General features: G+C 41.9%; 1 protein-coding gene across 2 annotated transcripts in view; it reads right to left on the reverse strand.

Annotated features, from left to right (window-relative positions):
• Positions 1-25,792, reverse strand: part of atrn (attractin) — a 144,937-nt gene that overhangs the window by 27,027 nt on the left and 92,118 nt on the right. For both annotated transcript variants that reach the window (XM_034857749.1, XM_034857748.1), the window contains exon 26: positions 20,042-20,120. In XM_034857749.1, coding sequence (XP_034713640.1) covers positions 20,042-20,120 — 79 coding nt within the window. The remainder of the gene's footprint in view (positions 1-20,041; positions 20,121-25,792) is intronic.

The following is a 25,792-nucleotide window of genomic DNA, read 5'->3' on the forward strand; positions in this document are numbered from 1 at the left end:
GGGAGGGAGAGAGGAAATCTGACGTCTGTGAAGCAACGTTAGCGGCTTCTCACTCGCTTCATCTCTCCGTCGGTGAGGTGGGGGGTGCAGAGGACACACGCTGTGAATACTGACAAGGGAGAGGGCGATTATCCCTCCCTTTCTCTCACCATATCTTTTTGTCTCTCCTTCCTCCCTTTTATACCTCCATCACTCCCTCTTTCTCCACGGCGGCCTCCTGCTGCCCCTGCCGTTCAACTCTCCATCCATCACACCCTCCCTCTTAATCTCTCCCCTCCCCACAATGATAATCAATAGTCCATCAAAGCACTAAAAAAGCAGAAATGAAAAAAATTGAAGGTAAAGAAATTTAACCAATGATCATTTGGACAGGACGCCTCAATATATGAGTGGTCTGTAGTCAAGTTTTTGTAAAGAAGGGAGCCCCAAAAACACAAGGTATTATGGGTACCAGGAGACGAAATTCCACATCGGCTAGAAAGCAGTTTCTGGACCAAGGCCAAGCAATGTCCAACTAAAACCTAGGTGTATTTTTAAGAAAACAAGAGTTTAGCTACCTTCTGAATTTCTGATTTGTAGATGTTGTTCAAACGGTTTGAGAGGCTGTCAGTCTCCTCTGATAACCACACTGTTAGAGATAATAACACCTGGACCAGCTCTAATCTAGCTAGAGCTAATCTAGATCTTCTATCTGCTGGCCAGATCTTGCATAAAAACAGCCAAATCACTGCAGCCCACTATGCTGTTTGCATGATGGTGACTTTTTTTGTGGACAGATCACCCCCCCTGATTCTGTCCACACTGCCTGCGTGGCGTGAGTGGGTCAGCTGCGTGGCATGTCCGTTTTCATCTCGTCTCCCATGTTAACAGGTTGGAGCTTGCACACTGCCAGCGTGACATGCACGTCCCAGGCGCGGCTCGAGCCACAGCGAAAACATGTGCATGCTAGTAAAAGGACTGTGCGACACGCAGGCATGTTGAAAGTGTTTCCAGGCAAAACTGAACAGGAAAAGATGAAGGTGAGACCCCCAGAGAGTCTCTGTACACCTTACAAGTCAGTAAAAACAACAGAAAAGATAAGGATGTTTCATGTATAAGGAAACACACTCCCATGCATTCACACAGGTAAATAATATGCCAACAAGTTTGAGATCAGACAGTATAACTGTACCAGGTTGGAGTAGCTAGCCTACCTGTCAACACGGTACAGTCAGAGAGTCAGGGTTCCCAGCCGGGGAAACCAGGACAGATCATAGTCAACAGCAGAGGATGTGTTTTCAGCCGGGACTTAAAGTATAAACAGAGCTTGCCCCTGAATGTGAGCGGGAGACTTTCCAGGGAAATGGAGCTGAGATGGATGTTACTAGGCTGAATGGGGGTCACACAGTGCAGTGGGGTCGGGATCATAAGCCATCCGATATATCGTAGGCAACGAGACACTGGCGCTGATCCAACCTCTAATTATACGCACCATTTCTGTGGAATTAAGATTAGCAGGGTTTAGCAGCATCTTGGGAACTCAGAGAGATAAAGAGCCATGTGTTCACTCATGCACGCACGCACGCACGCACAAAGTGTGCTATGACACCAGCGCAAATACTACCAGAATGTGGACAGCAGCTAGAACCGGATCCAACCAACCAGAGACTAGCATTCAATCACACCAAATGCTGCAAACATTTGTTCACAAACACAGAGAAGGACCCCAAACACGCGCCATTCTAACACATACATGTATTATTAGTATTCTGTCACTAATGTTTATGTTGGCTGATTACCATTTTTTGCGTGCTGGTAATGTCCCTCACAGTGAATAAAGCTAATATTTGCTGTGGAGTTGGCATGCGTGTAGAGCTCGTCTTCTGACCCTGTTGCAGAGGCAGCTGGCTGCCAGTGCTGCAGAGGCTCTGGGTTGGTTTTTCGTCACATTGTGATGAATCCGCATCCTGTCAGGTCCGAGGAGACTCTTGTTAAGTTGACTATGCGGAGGCCTTGTCTTTACGGACAATGCACGTGTTCCAAAGATTCTCAGCTTCATGTGCAAGTGACCTTCACCGCTGCTGCCCTCTCTCTCTCTCTCTTCCTCTCTCTCTCGTCATCCTAACTCCCCTCTCCTTACCTTTCACTTCAGGATTGATCACCTCAGAAGTAAGCCCTTTGTTCTGTGCGGTGGTGCAGCGAACGCTGACCTCAGGAGAGACGAGGGGGAGATGGAAGGCAGCTCTCATAGAATCTTAAAGCATCGCTCCGGTTAATCTACAGGGGACTCAGAGCGCTAGAAAGAACCCAGTGGGTGTTGCTGCCTCCGTACACAGGAAACACATATTTCGTCCCAATGCCTTAGCTCTGAATCATAATCTGTAGCTAGGACAACGTCAATAACTTCCTTGTTGGCAAAGTTATCATATCATGTGCAACCCTGGTCGGAAGGAAGTGACGACTCACGGATAAAAATCTATTTGCTTTTACAATATTGTATTGACTCAAGTCCTTAAAACGTATCACTTCACTGATATCACTGACTCTCTGTTGCATCATTGAAAAGCTGCTTGAGACTCGTAGGGACGGAATTTCATTAGCATTGATTTCACAGGAGCGTTTAACTGTTCCATCATCTAAATGCTGCAGCACAGACTTTCATTAGTTTGAAATTAGTTTAAAAGGATAATTTTTAGCGTTAATGCGTTTCACAGAACTGGAGAGAGTTAGGGCCTTAGAGTTAGGAGCAAATGAAATTGAGGCTTTAATAAAATGATAATTCAATAAAACCTGATCCTGTGATAATATATTTCCTAATCATGTAATGCATCATATATATATATATATATATATATATATATATCTCCTAACCCGAGCCTATGAAAATTCTCCCGTCATATCCTGATCACGTGACTGACCCCTAAAAAAAATTCTGTCCTGCAAAATCCACCAAATCAAGTCCAAAGTCATCAGGGAAAGTCATCATCATGTGAAATTGACTCCTGTACCGCGGGTCTCCCGCGGCAATAGCGTGACCCGCGGTAGTCCCGAAAAAATTGTCACAATCTAGTGGGAAGTCCCCCGAACCAGGAAGCTGCCGAAGGAGGCTCTGAATTCCGCTCTGAATCAGCGCCTGGGCGTCTCGACATCCTCGCAAGTGAACGATTGTTAAGAATAACAAAAAATATGCTTACGGCGTTTACTAATTAACTGGGACGTAGTACAGACGGCAATACACTGATCATACCCAATAAGGTATATCCATGTATCCAGCTCATTTTATTAGTTAACATTTTATATTATATGTGGCGTTAGCTTTTGCGGGTCTGCAAACGTTCCACTAAAACAACGTCCTTCCTGAGACTGTTTTGCAGCATCCGGAGGTTAGCACCGGCCAAGGTGAGTGGGAATGGTTTAAAGACAGACAAACAACTCACAGCATTTTTCTCCTTGCCCTGTAATGTGTGTGTGGTCTGGCCAGACGTTACTCCACAGTGCTGTGGAGATAGAGCTGGCAATGCAAGGTTATTCAAGGTCACTTTTGGCCTTTTTTTGCCACCACTAAGCAGATAGGTGTTTGCCAAAAGGAAGGTAAAAAGTCTTTGCCTCCTTACTTCTTTTGTAGACTGAGAAGACAAAATTAAAAATGCTAACAGCGAATAAGCTATTCAATAAAAGCAAATTCATCACCTGTATATTTCTTAATGCTTCGGGGGGTACAACATCCTCCCCGGAGAGCAACGTGGCATTCTGTTGGCGATCGTTAAGAAAAGCTCAATTTACATGCGTGTGTGTTTCCGAGAGGAAGAGGTTGCAGGGAGGCGAGTTCTGCAAAGCGTTCACTCTAGAGCAAGAAAACAGGAACTATTATTAACGCACAAGAGACAGTTACAAAGGAGGTAATAGAGTGTCTCCAACAGAGATCAGCCTTCCAAGTAGAGCTCGGCAATATATCGATGTATTTGGTCAAGAATATGGTGCTATTTGAGTTTCTCTACATCTAATCCCAAATTCTTTATATTCCATGAAGTGATGTGGCACTTTTGCAGCACAAACCCAGTATAGTCCACTGTCCCAATGAGCCATAACAATGACCCTGGCCTCAACAGTCTGCCTCCAAGGGCACTATTATTCTTACTGAGTGCGGCCATGGCTGAATCCATTTTCAAGGGCGCACAATGGTAACACTGATCCACCAGTCTCTTCAAACAGCAAGACCACATTTCTTCCAATGTGCTCTGGATCTACAAGGATCTGTCTACATGTGCATTTAACTCACGTAGATGATGTTGTTTTATTAAGTGACCTTAAATGAGTCTTCACTTTAAGTGGGTAAAGTTCACACCACCGACAAGTGTTGTAAGACATGTATGTGTAAAGGGCTATTCATGGATTACTGCCCCGGCCTCGGCATTTGGGGGATGTATCTGAGAAGAAAGATTGCTAATATCTGCTGCCAATGCATCGTTTGTAGAGGCGTGACGAGATCTTGTCCCCACAAATTTACGAGATTTCTCGTGCACACCCGCAGTGTGCGCTTTGGCGCGCAGACTCTTAAAATGAGTCAAGAAGCGGACAGCAAAACCTAACTTTACTTTTAATGATAATAAAGAGAAATACTATCCCTTAGTTCTATAATGGTCATAAATCCACACTAGAATAGCCTACTTCCTTGTTGCTGCAATTAATAAAGTGCAAAGGGAGGAGAAAAGAGCACCGATCTTCACCAAAATCCTCTGCTGAGTGTTGGTAATTTATTTGTGCTTTTGAAAGTGATCAATGTGAAACAACAGTTGAATAAGCTTTATGTCTCTCTGTCTACTGCACAAAACATTTGGTTTCTGTCACTCCCCGATGTGAGTCGAGTGCAGATATGAGTCACGCATGCGTCACTTAGCATCTTGTATGCTACTCGTCGCAAACGAGAGACTTCTGGAATGTCAACGCAGTAAAAATGGACCTAATTAACCAAGGTGGTTCACTGCTAGCTACAAGTTAGCATCAAACACAACAAAGGCCGTCAGTTGAATGGCGTTTTGAGCTAACGTTAGCAATCAAACACTCATAGATAGCTAAAGTGTTTTGGAATCGGGCCGTGACCGTCAGTGACTGCCAGAAAACGCTTAGCTTTGTTGAACCTTGAACAAAGGACCACTTTTCTTATTTCTTCATTATAGTTTCCTGTAAAATAGTGTTAAAATCTCAACTTGTCTTAATTTTGTGAACCCAATCCCGTGTCATGTCTCATCACACCCCAAATCATTTACATATTTAAACATACAATTTCAGAAAAATATACAAATTACCCTATCTAACTGTAGTCTCCCCAAATGGACAAAAACCTGCAGCTACAATCTGCACGGCATTACTGTAACAACACCAGCGGACCTTTGACTGAAACAAAACACTGCGGGATCTTGAATTTCCACCTTTCATACTGCAGACCAGGCAGATTCAGTTACCAATTTAACACAGAAATGCCTTGAACCATATTATCGACCAAGCCAATGACGTTATAGGGGTGAAGCAGAGTATATCTGTCTGGGGGGACGTGATGGACGGGCTCTGGGTAAACCTCTTTACGACTGTAACCATCCACTACGCTGTGAATTCCTCCAGCTCACCTCCAAAAACAGCCGTTCAGCAATGTCATCAGAACACTGAAACAGATTCTTAAGTAAACGTGTACAAATTTGTTGGATTTTAAAGCTTTTTTTTTGTACACTGTTCTATTTTTACTACTTGGCGTCTGGGCTAATGATAAAAAATGAGCTGATTAGTAAAAATTAGTGGATGCCCCCGGGCTGTGTTAGTCCTAAGCAAATGAGGCCAAAACTAAAGTTGAGCTGGCTCAAACTCTGCAGTCTTATCATGCTTTCACATTGAGAACAGGAAAAGAAACGCTTTCTTGTTACAACTTGGGAGCATTCACACATTATTCCAAAAAGGTTATCTGCACTGCTTAACATGTTGTCACTACAGATACATGGACAATTTTCCTCAATAAGAGATTATAGTTTGGTACATATTATATAACAAGGTAAATCAGATGTAAATAATCTTTTTATAGGTCCTTTTTGCTGAGAATGCAGATCAACCTTGCTCTTCATCATGTACTGGAACACCTGAAGAAGCCTGAAACCTACATCCTGTTTATTGATTTCAGCTCAGCTTTTAATCCCATAACTCCATCCAGCGCAACACTACACTCACGGCCATCAACATCAGCCCCTCCATACAGTATGACAGTGGAACTGGAGCTGCCTAAGGGGTCGCTCAGGACTGTGCCCCATCGTCCTGGCTCTTGTTCTTTGTACACAATTTAATATTCCAACACAGCTCAGTCCCTATTCTTAATGCTTTGGCTACTTTGAACACGTAGAGTATGCGGACTGTTTGCAGAGCGTGTGTGCTGCAGAATGCATCTTTTAACCTGCTGGGCACACACGACGTCGGCTCCGGTGAGTCACAGATGAGACAGAAAGCTTTTGCATTGGGATCGCTTCTTCCGTTTTTTGAAGCCGTCCCAACGCTGTTTTCAGAATATGCAGGCGATGGAAACAAGAAATAACAGCAACTCCAAATGAACGGTGTACTCGGCGGTTGTCTGAGTTCCGAGCGGGGAAATCCAAGGTCAGGGGGTGTTTCCGACTTTGACCTTGGGAAATCCTTCTTCCAAGTACAAATGGAACCCAGTACAGCACAGCCAAAGGAGCAGGTAGCCCATATATCCAAAACCCAGGAACTCATTGACTTCAGGCCCAGTGCCCCCACCCAAACCTCTCTTATACCGGTACTATATCACAGGTGAACGCACAAGACACATTTCAATTTCTCGGCACACATATAAGCAACACAATGGAATACTGACTTAAACCACATCACTAAAAAGGAGCCCAGCAGAGACTGTTCTGTCTCAAACAACTCTAGGAATTCAAAGGGAAACGGACTCATACAGCCATCATTAAAAGTATCCACTCTTCATCTGACTGCACCGCCAACAGACTAACACATCTGCAGAAAATCATTTTTTTTTGGCTTTGGGCTATTCTGCTTCCATAACATGTCTTCTTGTCATCTGCAGATTTCTTCTAAATTCACCAAAAGTTTGTTTTAGATAATGCCTCATTTGCATATTTAAGCATACCACTTCAGAAAACTTGTTATACAAAAATGAATTGCCTTGATTTAAGTTATCAACTGGGGAAGTTTTCGTGGTGTTTTTTTTATCTGGGTCACCTGTGACGTTTCAAACAATATGACCTTTACAATACAGATATTTAAAAAGGTATTATGTTCATACTCTGAGACAGAAATATCCCTTTAAATAGCACATTTCATGTGCTATTTGTGCAGTTTCATTCCTATCTATATGAATGAGTAAGTAAGAAGAAAAAACCTCACTGTCCACTATCTGTTTAAACTCTTGGGTTTAAGCTACAAGCAGCAATATTGTGATTATTAGTTATTGTGTGATCTGTCTGTATCTCTCAGAGCTCCCGTTGCTTTTCTTTTAGAAGTCCCTAATATTTCCCACAAAGACGTCGTGAGGCTGCCTTCTGTTTTTATGGAAGTAAACTGTTGAATACCCCCCCCAAAGTCCCTTGGTGTTGTTAAATCAAGACATATCTTATAAATCTGCCTTTGAATGTGGGGTAATCTAACCTGGTTACGTTTTGCACTTTGGTATTTCTATTAAATGTTCCTGTTGGTTTTATTTAGAATGTTTTAGTTATCACTATGGTTTTTAATCATGTTTTGTTAAGCACTTTGGGCTGCATCTTTGCATGATACGTGCTATGCAGAAAGTTACCTGTTGTGGTTTTGACAGTGTAATAGGCGTTTTGACCGCGTTGTTCCATAAACTAATTCCACTGGCTCTGGTCGTTTGCCCATTGCAGTGGAGTAAAGGGATGAAGGGAGGTTTCAAATAGCTGTAATGATTGTATCAGTGTTGATGGTGGGTTCATTAACACTCTACTACAGGCCGTGGCTGCTTTGCAACTATTTGGCAGGAGTTTGTGGACTGTTCTTTTCAGAAACTGGGAGATATCGTAGCTGGCAGAAATTCACTGTTACTCCTACTTGTAATTAAGCTGTAGTGAATGGGTTCTCCACACTCGGCTGAGTTCTGTTGGGTTAGCTTTCTTGACAATTTCTTTTTGTGCATTTGCCCTAAAGAATGTAAACATTGTGGCACATAAAGTTTAGGTCGTGTGTATCAAATCAGGGGATGCATCCAGGCTGGCAAGCAGAAGTGGAGCTGCACAAAGCCACAGTGTATTCCCATGATTCTAAAACGATAATGTATAACAGAGCATCATCGAGAAGTGCTTCGTAAGGGGGGAACAGCTGCAAAATAAAGGTGGAAAGATTGTTTTATTTCTTTCTTCCTCGCTCATGTGTGAACTGCATTCACATCTAGCCATCTGCTTGTGGGACTGGAGGTACGGGGCAGGAGCAGCTACGCCAGTGAGAGTATCGTCCTTATCATTACAAATGATTCAGGGAAACTAATTTGATGTGGAACTCTACGTGCTCAGTGATATCTTCATTATATTCCAGGGCTGTGCTTATTCAGGGGATAGCGGCGCCAATCTCTCCCACTCTACTGCGCTTTCACACCGAACCATCTGCTGCAGAACTCGGCAGTGTGCAAGAGGAGAGTGTGAGTGAGCTCGCTGAATGGTTAATGTGTGTCTGAGAGTGTGGGCTTGTATGATTGTGGGTTTATGACAAGAAGTTGTTGGGAATGCTTCGGAGGAAGACTTGTGACTGATTATGAAGATTTGAACATTTACAGACAGGCCTATGTATTACAGGTGAGGTTCATATTAGGACCGGGCAATATATCAATATCATATCAAGATTGATTTAATAGGACTAGATATCGTCTTTTTGGATGACGTAAGTCCTGCTTCCTGGTTTCAAAGGCTAAATTACTGCTTACCAAACTGTTCTAGCGGTCCCCCTACCCACTTAGTCATTCTGTCGACTTAAGGCTGCAATACAATTTTTTTGTAATTTTTTTAATACAATGTTAGTTAAAAGAAAATATCAGTAGAAATCTGCACTTTAACCTGTCATTTTTTTTTTTGTGGTGCCTGTTATTGTCAATTCAATGTGTAAAAGAATGTTAGAAATGATTCGCTTAAAAATTTGTTTGAAATTCAACAAGCAATTGGTTTTATTTTACAAGAATAAGAACCAAGTGCATTTTAATATCTGTAAATTTATAAAGTAAGTAAAATCGTTATCGCAATATTCAGGGTCACATATTTTCCTCATAACGGTATGATTATGTATCTAAAAACTCACTGGGTAAATATTTTGTGAAACCATCAATAGTCATACCAACAATATCGCTGCGATATTGACATCGATGTACTTGGGAAAAACATATTGTGATATTTGATTTTCGCCATGTTGCCCAGCTCTAGTCCACATACCTGGTTTCAGGGTGGTAGAACACTGAGGTGTTTAAACCTCCAAGGATGCCAAATCCTTTTTTAATAGCAAGGAGGAATTTATTAAACATTCAGGCAGCAGGGTTCTCATTTTAGATGGCACTGACTAATCTAATCTGTTTTGTTCATCTGTTTTCTAGATGCATTTCAAGCATTGTATTAATATGTATGCATTCGTATACAGTGTGTCATTGTAGCACAGTAGTGCATTGACGAGAAGAGGAGGGAGCATGCACGTGCTCATGTATGTGTAAGGAGCAGTCTGGATTGCTGAAAGCTTCAAACAGGGTCAGAGTTCACACGGTTCTCTCCATCGAAGGAGGCGGGAGTGGGACACGGGCAGACAACAGAGGACGGCACGAGGCGAGGAAGCTCCGTGACACGGACTGCTTCACCGGGAAGACGACGATGGTCAGCAGTTTACGGTGGCAGAGGACGAAGCCGCGGAGCCGTTTAACACTTTATTGCCACTTCTGATTTGTCCTCCCCCTCTGCACCGGTGATCCAAGATGAGCGCTGGTTATCTGGCCACCAGTGTAAAGGGACGTTCTTTCGCCCGTGTCTCAGCCACAAAGAGTACTGTCTACAACAAAATACGTCAGCATTTCAAGGGATACCAAGTGTGTCCAACTATTGCATGTGTTGAACTCTGTATTTATCTTGTTAAACAGGTAAAGACCAGCTTTGATTAGGCTGAATCATCGTTATTGTTACAGTGTTACTTCTGTAGCTAATCAGCAGAAATGCTTTGTAGGTTGGTAATTGATATTATTACATTCCATGTCATTTAGCACATACTATTATCCAAAGCAACTTCCAATTAAGTGAGAGGGAGGGGAACATGTTTTTAGTGGTGGATGACTGGTTGCAATTGTTTACAGTAAAAGTAAAGTTAGTTACTTAGTAGGCTAGTAGTACGACCACAAACCAAGCTAAATAGTAAAACAATATCCACTTTTATATGAATAGAGTCATATATGTGTATAATACAGTATATTGGGAATTGATGAAGGGGTTTAATCCCACAGGGCTGTGGGGGTACCTCAGACCCAAAAGGTTGGGAACCACTGATCTGGGGTACTGGCATACAGTAAGTACCAAACGTCACTGTTTTCATCAGAAACGGTTTACAATAAAGATGACAACAGTACATTTGGTGCCTTTTCACAGGTGAACTAACCGGTAAATAAAGCCGTGAGAAGTCTTACTTCAGAGAGCGGAGCGCTTTCACAGCAACCTGTCTTGTTAAAGCCTCAGATCTTTCCTTTGATCTGCTCCCGTACTTTAGAAACCTTTATGTGTGGACTGTATACTTTGCCTCACAGAATCATCAAAGGGAGAAGTGAAACAGTGGCGGTTGGCTCCCTGCAGGGGAATATTCGTGTGTGCTCAGGGCGAGGACTTTTCAGGAAGCTGTACCTCTGTCCAGCCTACATTAACACCCCACAACCTGAGCTGGGAAACAGTTGATTAAAAAACTAAAAAAAAAAAAAAAAAAGTTTACACATCACAGGCCATTGAGCAGCTTTCCACTCGTTTTATGACATAATAGCAGGTATTTCTAAAAGGGGCCTGAGCCTTGACACTTTGGTTGACATTCATATTTATGGTAAGGGGAAGGAGCAGGGCAGCTTAATGGGGTAATAAATATGGGAGGGTATCTGGAGACGTTTATGCCGCTCTCTCTCTCCCTGCCGCCTCTCGGCGGTCTGCCTCGGGCATAGTGTAAATAACCTACAACAGTTAATCATGCGGGATGCCACGGCAACAATCAGAGACATTATCACATTCTGCATTTCTGTCAATACCTCAGGGTGTAGTACATGTCTAATATATGTCAAGTTAGGTGTGATGTATATCTGTGTTAGCGCGATGATGGATGGCGGGTAAATACACATGCTGTCATCATACGAGGATATTTTTGCGGAGATACAGCAACAAAGGAGGGGATGTAACAGGATGAGATGCCGGTGAAGAAAAGGAACAAAAGGACCACTGTGGAAACACTAAACGTCAAAGAATAACAGTTCTGTGCACCACCAGTTAGGCAATAACATTTTGAATGCCCTCGTTATGAATCAGTACTTTTGACTCAACTCTTACACGGCCAGGTGCTGAAAGTTCAGGCTTTTCATAACTCAGATTCTGGCCCAAAATCTCCTTTGGTGCGACAATCGAGTGAAACACAAAATATCTGTCTCGAGGCAAAAAAAGTGAACGTTAAAGCGGCACAACTATTACAGTATTTTGCATCATGATATATTACTCTGCCACAGGATGCTTCTGCTGGATCTTTGCTCTAATTAGCTGCCTTGCTCTTTTCTATTCAAAGAAGTGTGTGTCTGTTGCAGACTGGCTAGGCTGTGTCTGAAACCTGCAGGTGCTGCTGGAGTTGTTGACTGCTGATAAGAGAAAGTTATGACTTTTATGACTTAGTGTCTCTCTCTCTCTATATATCTCTCTCTATAAATATATGTACATACACATATATATTCAAATATATATACACATACATACACACATGGTTAATGTGTAAATAGAAGCCCCAATAAATGAAGATGTAAAAGTCACATATCTTACTGCTCAGAACGGTTGCTACAAAATACCTTCTGTACCCAAATGTTCGTGTAGGAATAACCAACAAGCATTGACCGAGGGTTGCTCAAGTTGCAGTGGAGCATATTCGGACTAAAAGGCCGGCGCCTTCTTTGGCACAAAATGGCTGCTTTGGTTGGGTCTGTCTAATGCCATCTGGCAGCTCCAGCTCCTTCAAAAGGGACTGTCAGGTCTGAAAGAAAGTCTTTGACTTCAAATCAGACAGTACAAAAATATACGCATGCACGCACACACATGTATGCAAACAGATTCACAGCAAACACACACACATAAGGAAAGACATGCACCCAAACACTTTGAAACACACGCAGACAAGCACACAGACCCCAACGGGTGGCTCAGAGCTGTTCCATGAACCTTTCACCAGTCCCAGCAGGTGTTAGCCTGCTACCACAGTAAATGGGACCCCATAATACAGTCCTACTCTTATTTCTAGTCAGTGTTTGATATTCACACCTGAAAACCTGCCAATGTGAGAGTAAAAATGAATTGTGGTGGAAAGCATCATCAAGAACACAGAGCAACTCAAACAGCTTGGTCATGGGCACGGGTTACAGGATCTTCATGTATGTGCAGTACTGTCCCCTGTGCACATGAGAGCAGCCACCTTCCCTTTTTGGGTGGTCCACCTGAAGTAAAACATATTGACTATTTTTTATCATTAATGCCTTGCAGTACATTTGGCCATAAGGTTTTCTTGGATTTCTTACATTGAGGGTTAAATCACACTACTTTAAAGCTATGGATAGTTTCTACAACAACCAATCTTTTTGAGAAGAAGCGCTAGGACTGAAAACATGAGAACAAATGAATATAAATAACGGAATAAGTACAATGACTCATTAACAGCTTTATTTTAAGAAACTGTGTGGGCGAGTTGGTATTAAAATTTAAAAAAAAAAGCCATCTCAGAAAAGTTGATTTCGAGCAGTGTTTCTACAGCATTTCTTAAGAGCAGCTCACAGTGACGTTGACATTTTAGGGCTTAAGCTAATACTGCTATCTAGAGCAACTTACAGTGACTGTGACAGCACAGTATGCTTAGACTTCTGTCAGTCAGGTGGCAAGACGCCAGGAGTAACAAGTACAAGGATCAGGGCCACGGCCTTAAATCCCTGTGACCCTGCACTGAACACATTAAATGCAATGGCCCCCGTTCCTCATTGCACCCTACCTAAGTGAGGTGACGGTGGGCATAATTAGCTGTAAACGTGCGTCACTGTACAGCTGATGCAAGCACCGAGTAACACGAAGAAACCCGGGATGAACGTGGGAACAAAGCCTGGAGGGAAGAACAGAGCAGCAACGACGAGAGAGTCGGCCTCGTAGAAAAACATGATAAGCTTTAATTCTGCACCACCGTGTGTTTACCCAGTGCATGTGTGTGCATGAAGGCTGCTCTGCTATGTGTGTTGGGCCTTCTGCATGAGGAGGACAAGGTAATCATAGTTAAAGCTCATTCTAGGTCCCTACACAGCTTCAACTGCACAATTCAAGCTTTTTTTTATTTAACTTACTTGATTTGTAATATAGTTTGGTTGGTGTGGTTTTTCCCTACTTATAATTAGGGCTGGGCAATATGGAGAAAATACAAAAATCACAGTATTTTTGTACAATTACCTCACTATCGCAACAATATTGTAGTGTTGACCATTGGTGCTTTCACAAAAACATTTTGGATAAATAATCATCATTAACGTGGATTTAATGACTAAGTGGGTAAAGGCTAATGATTGAAGAGTTAAAACAGTCTGGTAAGTTCAGAAAAGCAATACTTCTCAATACGACTATGGGAGTTTCTTCATGCATATAGAACCCGACTTTTTTCACTGAGTGTGTGTGTGTGGAGGCAAGGTGGACACGGGATGCAAAAAACAACTGCGGAGTATTTCTAAAAAGGAATCCCAGCATGAATGGGACTCAACATCTGCAATACAAAGTAACAAACTTTTCACAAGTTCGGGCCAGTGGCGGCATCCAGGATTTAGACATACCCACATCACTGTTCTTTTCTTTTTCTAAACGCCTTCATCATCTTTTTTGCATTTAAAAAGAAATGTAAATGGAATTACAATATTTTTGGACAGGACTAGTTTCCTAACCAAAACAAAATCATTTGTTGACTTTCAGAATACGGTCAAATGATAATTATAGCATAATAATAATAATGTATAAATAATAGCAAAAGAGCAACTATCTCTATGAAGGACAAAGATGTCACATAGAGAATCATTAACAGGACTCCCCTCTGAGTCGGCTGTTCTCTGCGGGGGGGGGGGTCTTTCTTTAAGTGCAGCCATCTCCAGGAGGGAGATATTCATTCTTACAGTAAGGACGGGTCATTACTGTCGCCATTAGCTGTTTGATATGCAGGTACTAAAAGTTACCTGTGCTCGATGAATTGGTTGTTTTGCACAATTGACTAACATGATGACGGCAACACGCCTACTTTGTGTAACACTGATATTCACCTCTGTGTTTCAGATCTCGCGGCATTAAAATGCAATACTATATCTGTTAACTGGCTTTTATACGCTTGGGATTCTTTACAAAAGTGCCCGGCGTGTTGAAAGGATGTACGCGTCAGGGTCCCATCATGACTGACTGACGCCACTTAAAGCCCCTGACCCACCGACCAGACGGCCGACCCACGGCTGAAAGGCAGTTGGACCGATCAGTCTCCCCAAGTTGGTCACAAAAGTGCATCGGAACACACCAAAGCGACTAGACGTAATACTGTATGTCTCCATAACAGCAGGCGGCGCCCAAAAATGACAACCGGCAGCTGATTGGACGAACGCATCACGTGGGTCTGGTTTCTCCAGAAATTCAAAGCCAGACCGTCATGGTGGCTCGTTCACAATATGATCTAATTTTTTTAATAATGTAAATCCCCAAAACGTGTTCTTGAAAACATTTAAAGTAGAAAGAGGCCGCGCAGCTGCTGAATCGGTCTTCACTTCAGATCCACAAAGGTCAGCTTACAAGATTCGTCATATTTTGAGAGACTCGAGTCACGCTCATCCCGCCTCTCGTATCCAGGTTAGCACTCCACTAATCCGATTGGATGTCAGGCCGGCCAAAATGAAGGCCGCCGGCCAATCCGACGGACGACGGCACGGAACCCACCGAACCACGGCCCAAAGAATCTTGGTAAATTTAGTTCTGTTAAAAAACAACAGATGATTTGTTGAAATTGAAACTGAAAGGGAATGATTACAAGTATTCTGTTACTGAACAAACTAAACATTGGATTGAATATAAAAGGCACCATTAAAAAAAGAAGGAAAAACTGATTTTAAAGTGCAGTTTTCTGCTGATATTTTCTTTCAACTAACACAAAAAGTGTCTTTTGCGATGTATTTATTGCGCCAGTTGATATTGCGATGACAATATATTGGGCAGCCCTACATTAAGATTTTTTGTAAAATTTCTGCTACCATGTGAAGTAAATATTTTTATTTTACTAGGGGAGACCAAGCTGAATACATGGAAGGCATTTTTGCAGACCCTGCTTTTGGAGAGTTAAATATTGGCCCCGGAGTTTCCTGTTGCCCCCCCCCCCCCTATCTTTTTAACAAAAGGTCCAGTGCTGATTTTGTTAAGCAGCCTTTAGAGACTCCAGCTGGACAACAGTGGGTGTGTGATGGAGAGAGGGCTGAGTGGGAGCAGGTGAAGGGGGGCGTTAAGAGGCACCCAGAGGTGAGGGTGATGACAGCACTCTTGGTCGAGGTCACAGCCGAGAGGCTCTTCAGCTGTTGCGCCGAGTGTAAAACGGCCCACCACAAAATATTCACATTGAGCACAACAATGGCTTGTGTGTCCACAGACAGAAACCGAAACACACGCAGAGAGAAACACACTCCCACATGCACACACGCTTTCAGCCACTCAAACTGGGACTTTTCATTGTTTCCACATCACTTTATGTAGCTGACCAGCTGCACCATGCTAGCCCTGCTATAAATAGCTCAGTCAGTCAGTCGGCTAGTTAGCCAGTTAGCAACAGCTGGATAACACTCAGTAGGTTTGCCGCCGAGCCAACCAGCTCGTCAGGCCAGTTGCTCCTCTGTCATGGCTACATCCCAGTTACTAGGACAATGAACCAGAATCAGCTTTATTTGCCAGGTATGGAGGACATATACGAGGAATTTTGCTTTGGATCATCATTTCTCACAATGAGCTTACTCATACAAAACAACAAAACAAACAACATATACACACTATAAACAGAAACAATATTGACAGGTTGAGGCAAGAGTGCAATGAAGAGTGCCAAGTATGAAGGAGTAAATTATAATTATTATAATTCATTATAAACCGAGCAAATCTATTGTGGCTGCTGTCATCTTAGAAGGTAAACCAATCACATGGGAGCTTTGTCAGGATGCCTGCTTTTTGTAATGTTTAATTTCTTATACTGCACTGTAACTTTTCTTCTTGTGTTTTATCAGTTTTCATTTTTTAACTGGTTTTGTGTAAAGCACTTTGAATTGCCCTGTTGAAATGTGCTATACAAATAAAGCTGCCTTAATAACAGCGCAGTGTGTGTGTCTGTGCGTGTGTCATTATATTAAAAGTTCTTCCTACTAGACTCAACCTTTCTGTCTGGTTTCCTGCAACTCAAGTCCCTCAATGTTTGCCTCACACTACAGAACAGATTACTGAAACATGACCACCCGTCCTGATTGGCTGCCATGCTTACAAGGGAATGCTTATAGCATGTCATGACAGAATAGTGGATCTAATACTGAAAGACACATCAAACCATTTCTCCCCTTCTTGTGTAAAACCATCAAAGTTTCAGCACTGCAAAAGTAACTCTCCCTCTCACGCCTGCTTGCTAACACACCAGGTGGTGTTGTGATCAATGAGGAGTCCGGTGAGGCGTTCATGTTCGAGGTTGCATGCACCTTTGAGCCTAGCATGGCGGAAGCTTCTTTGACCGGGGCCACTAAAAACCAACCACTCCTAACACCATGTCAGAGCTAGGCTATAGGTGCCGACTATTTGTTTTCATATTTGGCAGCTTAGGACACACACACACAGGCTGGTTGTAAAATGGCTTTGCCAGCTTGGGATGCCTTTAAAGAGGTCTCAACAGCTAACAAAGTCCTGTGCTCGGTCTGCCATCATTGGCAGCTGCCAAATATGGCAAAGGCACTGTTACTTATACCCAAAATCAGAGGTGTATGCTTAATAGTATGAAGACCTGCTGTATGGCAATGGCCATGATTTTGTATAGAATGTATTTTACTGCATCTACAATATTTATGTTCCTGTAGATTATTCTTTTCAAGTGGACTTAATAAATTGTTAAAATGTGTGCATAAAATATAATTAACAAGCTTGTTTCCTGATACACAGGTATGATACAGACAGCTTGATTTAAGACTTTCTCTCCTACGAATCAATAAGTGAATTTCTTTTTTTTCCTGCTTATTTTTAACTTTACAGAATTGTTTAAAAACCCTGAAAATTGTCTATCATTTTCAAAGCTTTGTGAACCCTGCAATGCCTCCCACAGTTTGGCAGATTGCTGTTCAGTCCTATTAAAAAAATTTGTTGATTTTTTTTCGGTGGACTCAATGAGTCTTGAAAGACACCCCGCCTAATAATTACGGGTACTGTAATGTACTTACAATGACTGACAGAGGGAAATTAAATTATGAAATGTCCTAAAAGGAAATTTTGGAAATGTCGAGTGTTCTGTGGTTTTCATAGATGTCCAGGAACTTTGTATTATTTACACATTTGCAGGTTTTTAATGGATATGCACTTCATTTATGCATCTCTGGACAGTTAGTATTCAGATTACATTACCTTGCTTGAATCAAAAGTGACACATGAAAATGTCTACTGTTCTGTGTGTCATTGTGTTTTTTTTTAGCTGCATCGAACATATTCAAAAAGTTTGCGCAATTCTAATGAACGATTTGATGCTTAAAATAACACAGTCTTTAAATTTAATAAATAAAATCCTTTTAGAAAGAGCCAGACAACAACGCGAGCTCGGCCTCTGTCCCGTTCACCATTTGTGCTGCTGTATGTTGAATAATCTGCCATTCATGTAATTTCAGGTTTTCTTTGCGTAGTCTTAAAAAACATCACAGCAATCGAGCCGGCTCGAGATCAAAGCATGTGTTAGGCTCCTAGTACAGCCTGTCAGGGAAATGGCTGCACTTCAAATGAGGATAAAAAAAACACAAAAGTGAATAGATTGAGGCTTGATGTATTGTTCCCACGACTCAAAGTGAACGCCCAGAGTCTTTGCTCCAGTAATTAAACTGTTGACTCCTCTCTGTTCGGTTGTGGGGAGTTGTGTGACATGCACAAATGGATACAATCAATGAACTAATTATCAATAGGATTAATATACTACTGGTTGATTCCAAAATCTACTACTACACATTTGTCTGCACTGATAGAAAAATCACTCCTGTGTCCCCCCCCCCCCCCTTCGATTATTCCCAGTGGCAGCAGGTACCGCAGAAAGCTGGTCTAGCTTTGGGGAAATATCCCATTAAAAAAGAAATAGTTGAGCGTTTTGGGATATGCGCTCATTCGCTTGCTGGAGGAGACATTCGGTACCAATCTCATTTAGTCGGTCCAATAAAAGGCCAGAGCCAGCAGCCAGTAGGCTAAGCTTAGCGTAGACAGTGGAACAGCTACCTTGGTTCTGCCCAAAGGTAGGGCCTAAATTATAAACTATTAAAACGGAGGGCGGCCTCTAGCTCCCCCAGTGAGAGTGTGTGCCCCATGTAGGTCCCGTGAGCCCTTGGCAGTGGCCCGCGTTACAATTTCTGAAAAATATTAATTGACTGGCCAAAAGGCTGTGGTGTGCCATGAGCAACCATGACTATAGCATCTCCTTCACTAGGCCTTAGTGCAGAGCCTCAGCACACGCGCCTCCAACTCTCTCGTTACACCTCTACGTTGCAAATCTCTTCATCCCGCTCCAGATCTGAATCTAGCATGTTCACCTTGTTTGTCTTTTCCATGCAAATTGCACCACAAATGAATATGTTTTGATCATAAGGCAAGACTAAGAATCTAACAGTCGTTCTATGGGGTCAGTCTCAAACTTCAGACCTCTAAACAAGCCTCTAGTGTCTCTCACAGTCTGAGTCATATTCTTAGCAACCAGGAAACTCTCTAGCTAGCTAACAAACAAGTTAGCAAGACCACATAAAGATACAGTAATTTGGAGTACTCTGTAGAGGTTTCGTAAGGATGTGATACCATGTGACTGCAACAATGTTTTCTGGCTACATAAATGAGTCTCCTTTTTAGCTAACTTTCTTAGCACAGCTCCAAGGCAGAAAATACACCGGCACAACGTCTCGATACAGTAGCTTAGCTATTAGCAAGAAGATGTTACACAATAATTGCTGAAATGATTGGTTGGTTTACAATTATATGTATTTGGGTTTCTTTGGACAAAACTAAGTCCAAGTCCAAGTCTCATGCAATTCTCTATCCATAAGAAAAATAGTAGTTACTGAAAGTTTTAAGGGTAGCAAAATAATTAACTACATGTCAGTTATTGTGTTTGATTTTCTCCACAACTAACAGCTGGAAGAAAGGAAACAATACAGGGCATCTTGCAGCTTGAGGGTAAAAAATAGTCTTGGACGGACTAAAGTCGAGACAAAAACTGTTCTCTATTTAAAATGTTTCTGATCATAAACCTTGGTGACTTGAGAACACACATTTTCAGTTCAACTATAGAAAGCAAAACCCATCAGAGTAATTCAGCTTACACTACCAACTATAAAAACTTATATTGGAGCTTTTCTAGAAGAGATACATGTTGCAATGTTGTAGGATCCATTTACACAAGGTGCCTCCGAGTACCTTAATATTTCCAGGTGCTTAACATCGGGCTAAATGTATATACACAGCAGCTGTGCTTTGGTAATTTACCTACCAGAGTAGCCAAAATCTAGATTAGTTGTCAGCTTGAGTCTATGACTTACCTCTCGTCGCCGTGACGCCCAGCAGCTTTGTTTGATCTTCCACACCACGGCGGCCACGAGGAGCAGGGACAGGAAGCAGCTGTGGACAGACGGTGGAGAGGAAGACACCAATCAGAAAGGGAGAAAGAGACTGTTTGACGGAGCCGAGGAATCCGGGGAGCGTTTGAAGCTAACAAGTGCATGGCCATGTGTATCACTTTCTGCCATACTTGGATCAATTGGATTTTCTGCGTAGAACTAATGCATGTTCATGTGTGTTTTGGTCTGACAGGGCTTGGCAGAAAAGGTGATCACATTGCTCTGCATCATTATTTAATGTGGACCACATGTCATAAGCTGTGGTGAATACGGCTTTGAATGTTTCTTTAACGTATATCTGCATTGTGTCCTGTCTATACTGTACAGACCACTGCAGCCAACATTACCATTAACCATATAATAAAGATGATAAGTTATACATACATACACATTATAAATTTAATCAGAAAAGGATAAATTGCCAAGTCAGTAACACAAACAAGGAATTTCCTCGGTGGTTGGTGCATACATACTAAATATTAAAAAAAAGAGGATGTGCAAAAGCATTAAATGGATATGCCAAAGTTTAGGATATATAGAATGTGTGCAGAGGACAGGTTTATATTAAAGTATGATAGGTCGTTTGAATGATTTTGAAGCTAAATAAACTCCCCTTCACTTTAAAAAGCAGCTTGTTTTGTGTATTTGTTGCAATAAACGGCTGGTTGAACATGGTCAGTGCTCGAATTCACTCCTGTGTCTGTTCCTTTCAGAGATACCACATAAATGAATCCCATTAATTAAGGTCAGTTTTTTAAAGGGAACGCCACACAATAAGACCGTTTCAGAGTTTGATTATTGGTCCCTGTTTCCAGGGTGGTGCCGGATCGTTGGTCTGATTGGTTGAAGGACTATCCAATGGCGTAGGGTCATTTGAACTTTGCCCGTTGGTCACGCCTCTTTTGCAGAGAAAATCCAGAGCAGACTCCCCAGAACAGCGCTCAACCTCAAATCTATTGAGCTTGGCTCGGTCTGCTCACAGCCAGGATCTTTTGGCACTGTGAAACTTTTTTTTTTTTTTTACATTTTTACATTTGTGGTTGAGTACTTCATGTTTTGTTTTCCTACAAAAGGTTCATTGTTTTCCACATTTAGGCAAATACACAAAGAATCTCAGAGTTCTTTGCTCTCTCGAAAAAAATCACCTTAAGGCGATGAAGGCAAGGATGACATGTATTGGAGAGGTTGCTAAGTTACAAGTGTCACTGAGTGTGTGTGTGTGTGTGTGTGTGTGTGCTGCTACAATTGCATGTAGGAAGCTGTGAGGACGACAGGTAAGAAAAACCCACAAGAATAAAAAAGAGCGAGAGTGTCTGTGTGTGTGTGCGACAAATACATCAGAGAAAACATCTCCTGCAAACGCTGCTTCCTTCCCTGAGTGTTTGCTGATTTCCTGTCGGCGTCCCTGCGGCTCTGCGGGCCAGACTTCCTACATTTCAGCTCACGTCAGTGTTGGCAACTGGCTGCTGATAAGCAAAGTGTCCACAGCAAGTGGGCAAAGCACCTAAACACCAGTGATCCAAACATCATCTCAGATTTTCGGCCGGTAAAAAACATCCACTGTAAAAAGTAGACATTTGCGAATTTCTGTCATTGAGGGAAGCTCAATTCTGATGTGTGAACACAAAGTCTCACACTAGGACACTGAATTATAAGGTCTCAATGAGACAAAATACATGTATGGTTAGGCTAAGATTTAACCATATGTTTATTTAGGGTTTTACAGACTTATAAGCCACATTTCACATTCATTAAAACAAACTAAAGCAGAATACGCATCCCCATAATACAAACTCAGTGCTGTCTGTGATCACTGCCAATGCAGCTGAGAAAAGATTAATCCAAACAGCGGCACGCTGGAATATTTATGATCTAATTTACTATTTATACAATGAACACCGTTTTCACATTACTTACACATACTGAATGTGGCAGAAGAAAAAGGTTAACAATACAAATGATTTTAATTGGGTTCTATTTCAAGTTATGAAAGCACACCATGCATGTATTCATTATATAGTATAGCGAAATAGAAAAATAATTGTTGCCTACTGAAGAGACATTCAAGTCATCACTGCTAAAATGGCTGTTTGTGTGCACACAAGACATCAGGAAAAGTGGAGAATAAAATCCCTTTTCTTCTTTTGTTTAAGATTTTTCAAGGGGTTGGAATAGGATTTAAATTGAAGCGTAACTTATTTAGACATATGGGTCTTCCAGGGAGACCCCTCGCAAATTTTTTCTCCAAAGTTTGACCACATTTTCAATCTAAATGCCTTTGCCAATTTTAATACCAGCTGTGATGTGTTCAGATCTTTATTCATCGACCCCGCCCACCCTGTGAGACTGTTTAAACTGCCATCCATACCAAAAAAAAAAAGAAGAAAAAAAAGCCTTATCTCTCCAGGCTGGAGGAGGAATCTTAAGAGATCCATCCATTCAGCCATCTTATTGATCTGGCTTCCTGCTCGCTGCTTAAAGAGCGACACAGTGCTGATGAATGACCCGCGTGAATAGATATCAGCCCTGCATCAAAGGGCCTCCCTGCCCAGCGGGGTGGGAGGGACAAGGAGAGGCAGACAAAGGACGCGAGGAAGAAGAGAGGGAAAGACAAAAAGGGACGGAGGGAAATGGACAGTAATGGTGAAAGACAGATGAGAGATTATGAAGTGCCAGCTAAAGTCAAAACAATGGACAAAAAGAAGAACTAGGTAAAGACGTATATGAAAGTAAATCGATGACAGAGCACTAAACTAATTCAACATTTAGGAGGCACCGACTCAAGAGAGCAGAATTGGATTTGACAGTGCAATAATAATAATAATAATAATAATAATAATAATAATAATAATAATAATAATAATAATAATATATTGCATTGCTAATTTTCTCCAGCTGCTTTGCTGAGCATTGAGATCCTGAGTGGCCGTTGCCAACCATTTTTGAACTTAAAGTCTGCACAAAGAAAAAAAAGTCACCTTTAGGCTCCTCCCTGATCCCTGAAAAATGGATAGAATGTGTTAATGAAATCTACCGGATGGAAAGACCAACATTTTCACTCCGTTTGCAGAGGAATAGATTTGTAGTCTTATGGACAATATGGTTGTCCTATGTCAATCAAACACCACATGCAGGAATATTGTCCTGAATGTCAAGATAGTGGTAATCAAGGGTTGATTTTATTGTACTGGGTTTTATATTCCATAATTAACTAAATGATTGTGTTGTTGCCTTCTGTTTCTATATGTATTAGAGATATGTCTTCTAGTAATGCACCCCTTGTTTTGTGATCTAATGTGTTCATTATATTTACAAAAATGAGAATGTTGGAAAAGGAGAACTTTGGTCTAGATCACAGACAGGAACTGGGACCATGAGGTAATGTAAATTAGCCCTGCTACGTCCTGCTGGGCCTTGTAATGCCGCACAGTGGCCTGCTATGCCATGAAATACTACAAAGAACTACTACAAACTACTATTTTCTGTGACTGTTATGGCATTCTTCATTATAACCCCAACCGGTTGTCAGACCCCGCCTACCAAGGGCCTGGGTCTGGGTCTAGGTCTGGGTCTGTCCCAGGTTTCTGCCTAAAACGAGCTTTTCCTCGCCACTGTCACACTGTTGATTGCTCTGGAGGAAACTACAAGAATGGTTGGGTCTTTGTAAATTCTGGAGTATGGTCTAGACCTACTCTATCTGGAAAGTGTCTCGAGATAACTCTTGTTATGAATTGATACTATAAATAAAATTGAATTAAATCTGGATATTGTATTGTTCTCAATGTTTCAAAAAAAGAATTACAAATAAAGTCAGCTTTGTAATATATTTGTCTGTAAGGCGCGATTGGCAACCATGAGCCTGTTTAGGACATGTGGCTTACACATTTTATGCCTAAATGCTTTTACATTACAATTTTAGATATTGTGGGCGTGTGGATTCGAGTTTGGCCAAATTCTAGTGACCCAGCTGATCCTCTTACTTGCTACCCGCCAATGCTGAAAATGCTGTTATTCTGAATGCAGCCACATCCCATAGACATGCACTTATTATTTTTGTGTTGTTTGAACCATTAGTTATTTTTTCATCCCACGTGTAGTCAGACATGTACTGTACATCACTGTAAACCCAACCAGCCCATATTAGGCTCATCAGATTTCTGAGTGACAATGAAAAGCCTCACTCAGGTTTTTCTTATAATGGTTCCAAAAATTACTTTGAAATACTTTTTTTTTAAATGATAAAAATGGAAAAAGAAGAAATGAGAAAACATCTGGATCAGAAAATCCCACTAGCGTTAGAAGTTACCATGTAGGTAAAAAGCACCACTGACAATAATTTAGCAGCCCTTTGTGCACTTTCTGCCCAATAAAAGCACAAGGGACATATCTTCACATGTGCTCTCCCGTTGGTCAGTTCTGACCCGTCAGCCTTTCAGCTCTCTGGAACTCAGAAACGTGTTGTGTTTGCTGGACATACAGCTGCAAAGAAAATGATCGCAACCCATTGGAAACTGCCTCTATGTACGTGGACCTTTTCCCATTTGGATGTGGTATATATGGAGCTCTCCATGGCGCACGTACATGGAATACCGGGAAAGATTCTGAACACTTGGATGGACATCGATGACTGTGAGGCTTACTTACGCAGGTGATGTTAGTGTTGATGCATTTAGATTTGAGATTTTATCAGACAAAAAATAAAACGTTCCCTGTCTTAATCTTAACACCAGTGACCCAGCTTTTATTTTGAAAGTAGAAGGAAATTGAACAGATGACCCTCTGCTCATGGTATTCAGAGATGAGCACAAGCAGCTTTGATCATTACGAGCTACAGAATCCCTGTCCCTGTCCCTGGCTCAAACGCAGTTACACAATTTCTCTTGTACGCTCAAATCATCGTTAGGCTCAAGAGTCCGCCCCCCCTCACGCACAAATCCAATTCTGCGATACAAATCCCTGCCTGCACGCTGACTAAGATGCACTCAAATGCATTCTGAGCTCTCTCAAATCCTTTGTCGTCAATATACTTCCATAGCGGGAGGCCAAAAAACTGAAAGAGAAACATAGAAAGCAACAACTGAGGACGGACACAAACACACCTGACAGATGGAAGCACACTGAACAGTGTGCTCCATTTGAGCTCAACCTCCACAAGGGAAGCTGGCCAAGTTAGTCAGGCTGCAGCTCTCACCTCCTCCCAACTGCTCCATCACACCTAGAGCCCACAGGGAATAGAAACCAGCATCCACCAGCAGATGCTGCCTTCCCACAACCACCCGCGCCAATCGCACTATTTTGTGTGAAAACTGCAATGGTTAAAAGAAGAATGATTTAAACAGAGGGATGGCTTGAGATTTTGACAGTGCACTCCCCGAGACGGACGACAGAATTCAAATGAGTCAAAGCGCTGAACACAAAAGAAAGAAAAAAAAAGCACCCAACAGTCCGCAGTGTCCTGAACTGAATCCCTCCAACCTGGTTAAGAAACTGCAGTTCAAAGATAAATATGGAACTATTTACTGTAGCTTACTTGCTCCAACAAAGACACAGAAGCTGCTTCACAACTATTCTTTTAATGTGCTAACTCAGTTGACTTTAAAGAGCCGCTACGTTACTTTGGCCAAATTTCTTTGCTTTTTGCTGGCAGGTTTCTCTAAAGAACCCCCCCCCCCC

The sequence above is a fragment of the Etheostoma cragini genome, chromosome 20 (assembly GCF_013103735.1).
Source record: "Etheostoma cragini isolate CJK2018 chromosome 20, CSU_Ecrag_1.0, whole genome shotgun sequence".
Lineage (NCBI taxonomy): Eukaryota > Metazoa > Chordata > Actinopteri > Perciformes > Percidae > Etheostoma > Etheostoma cragini.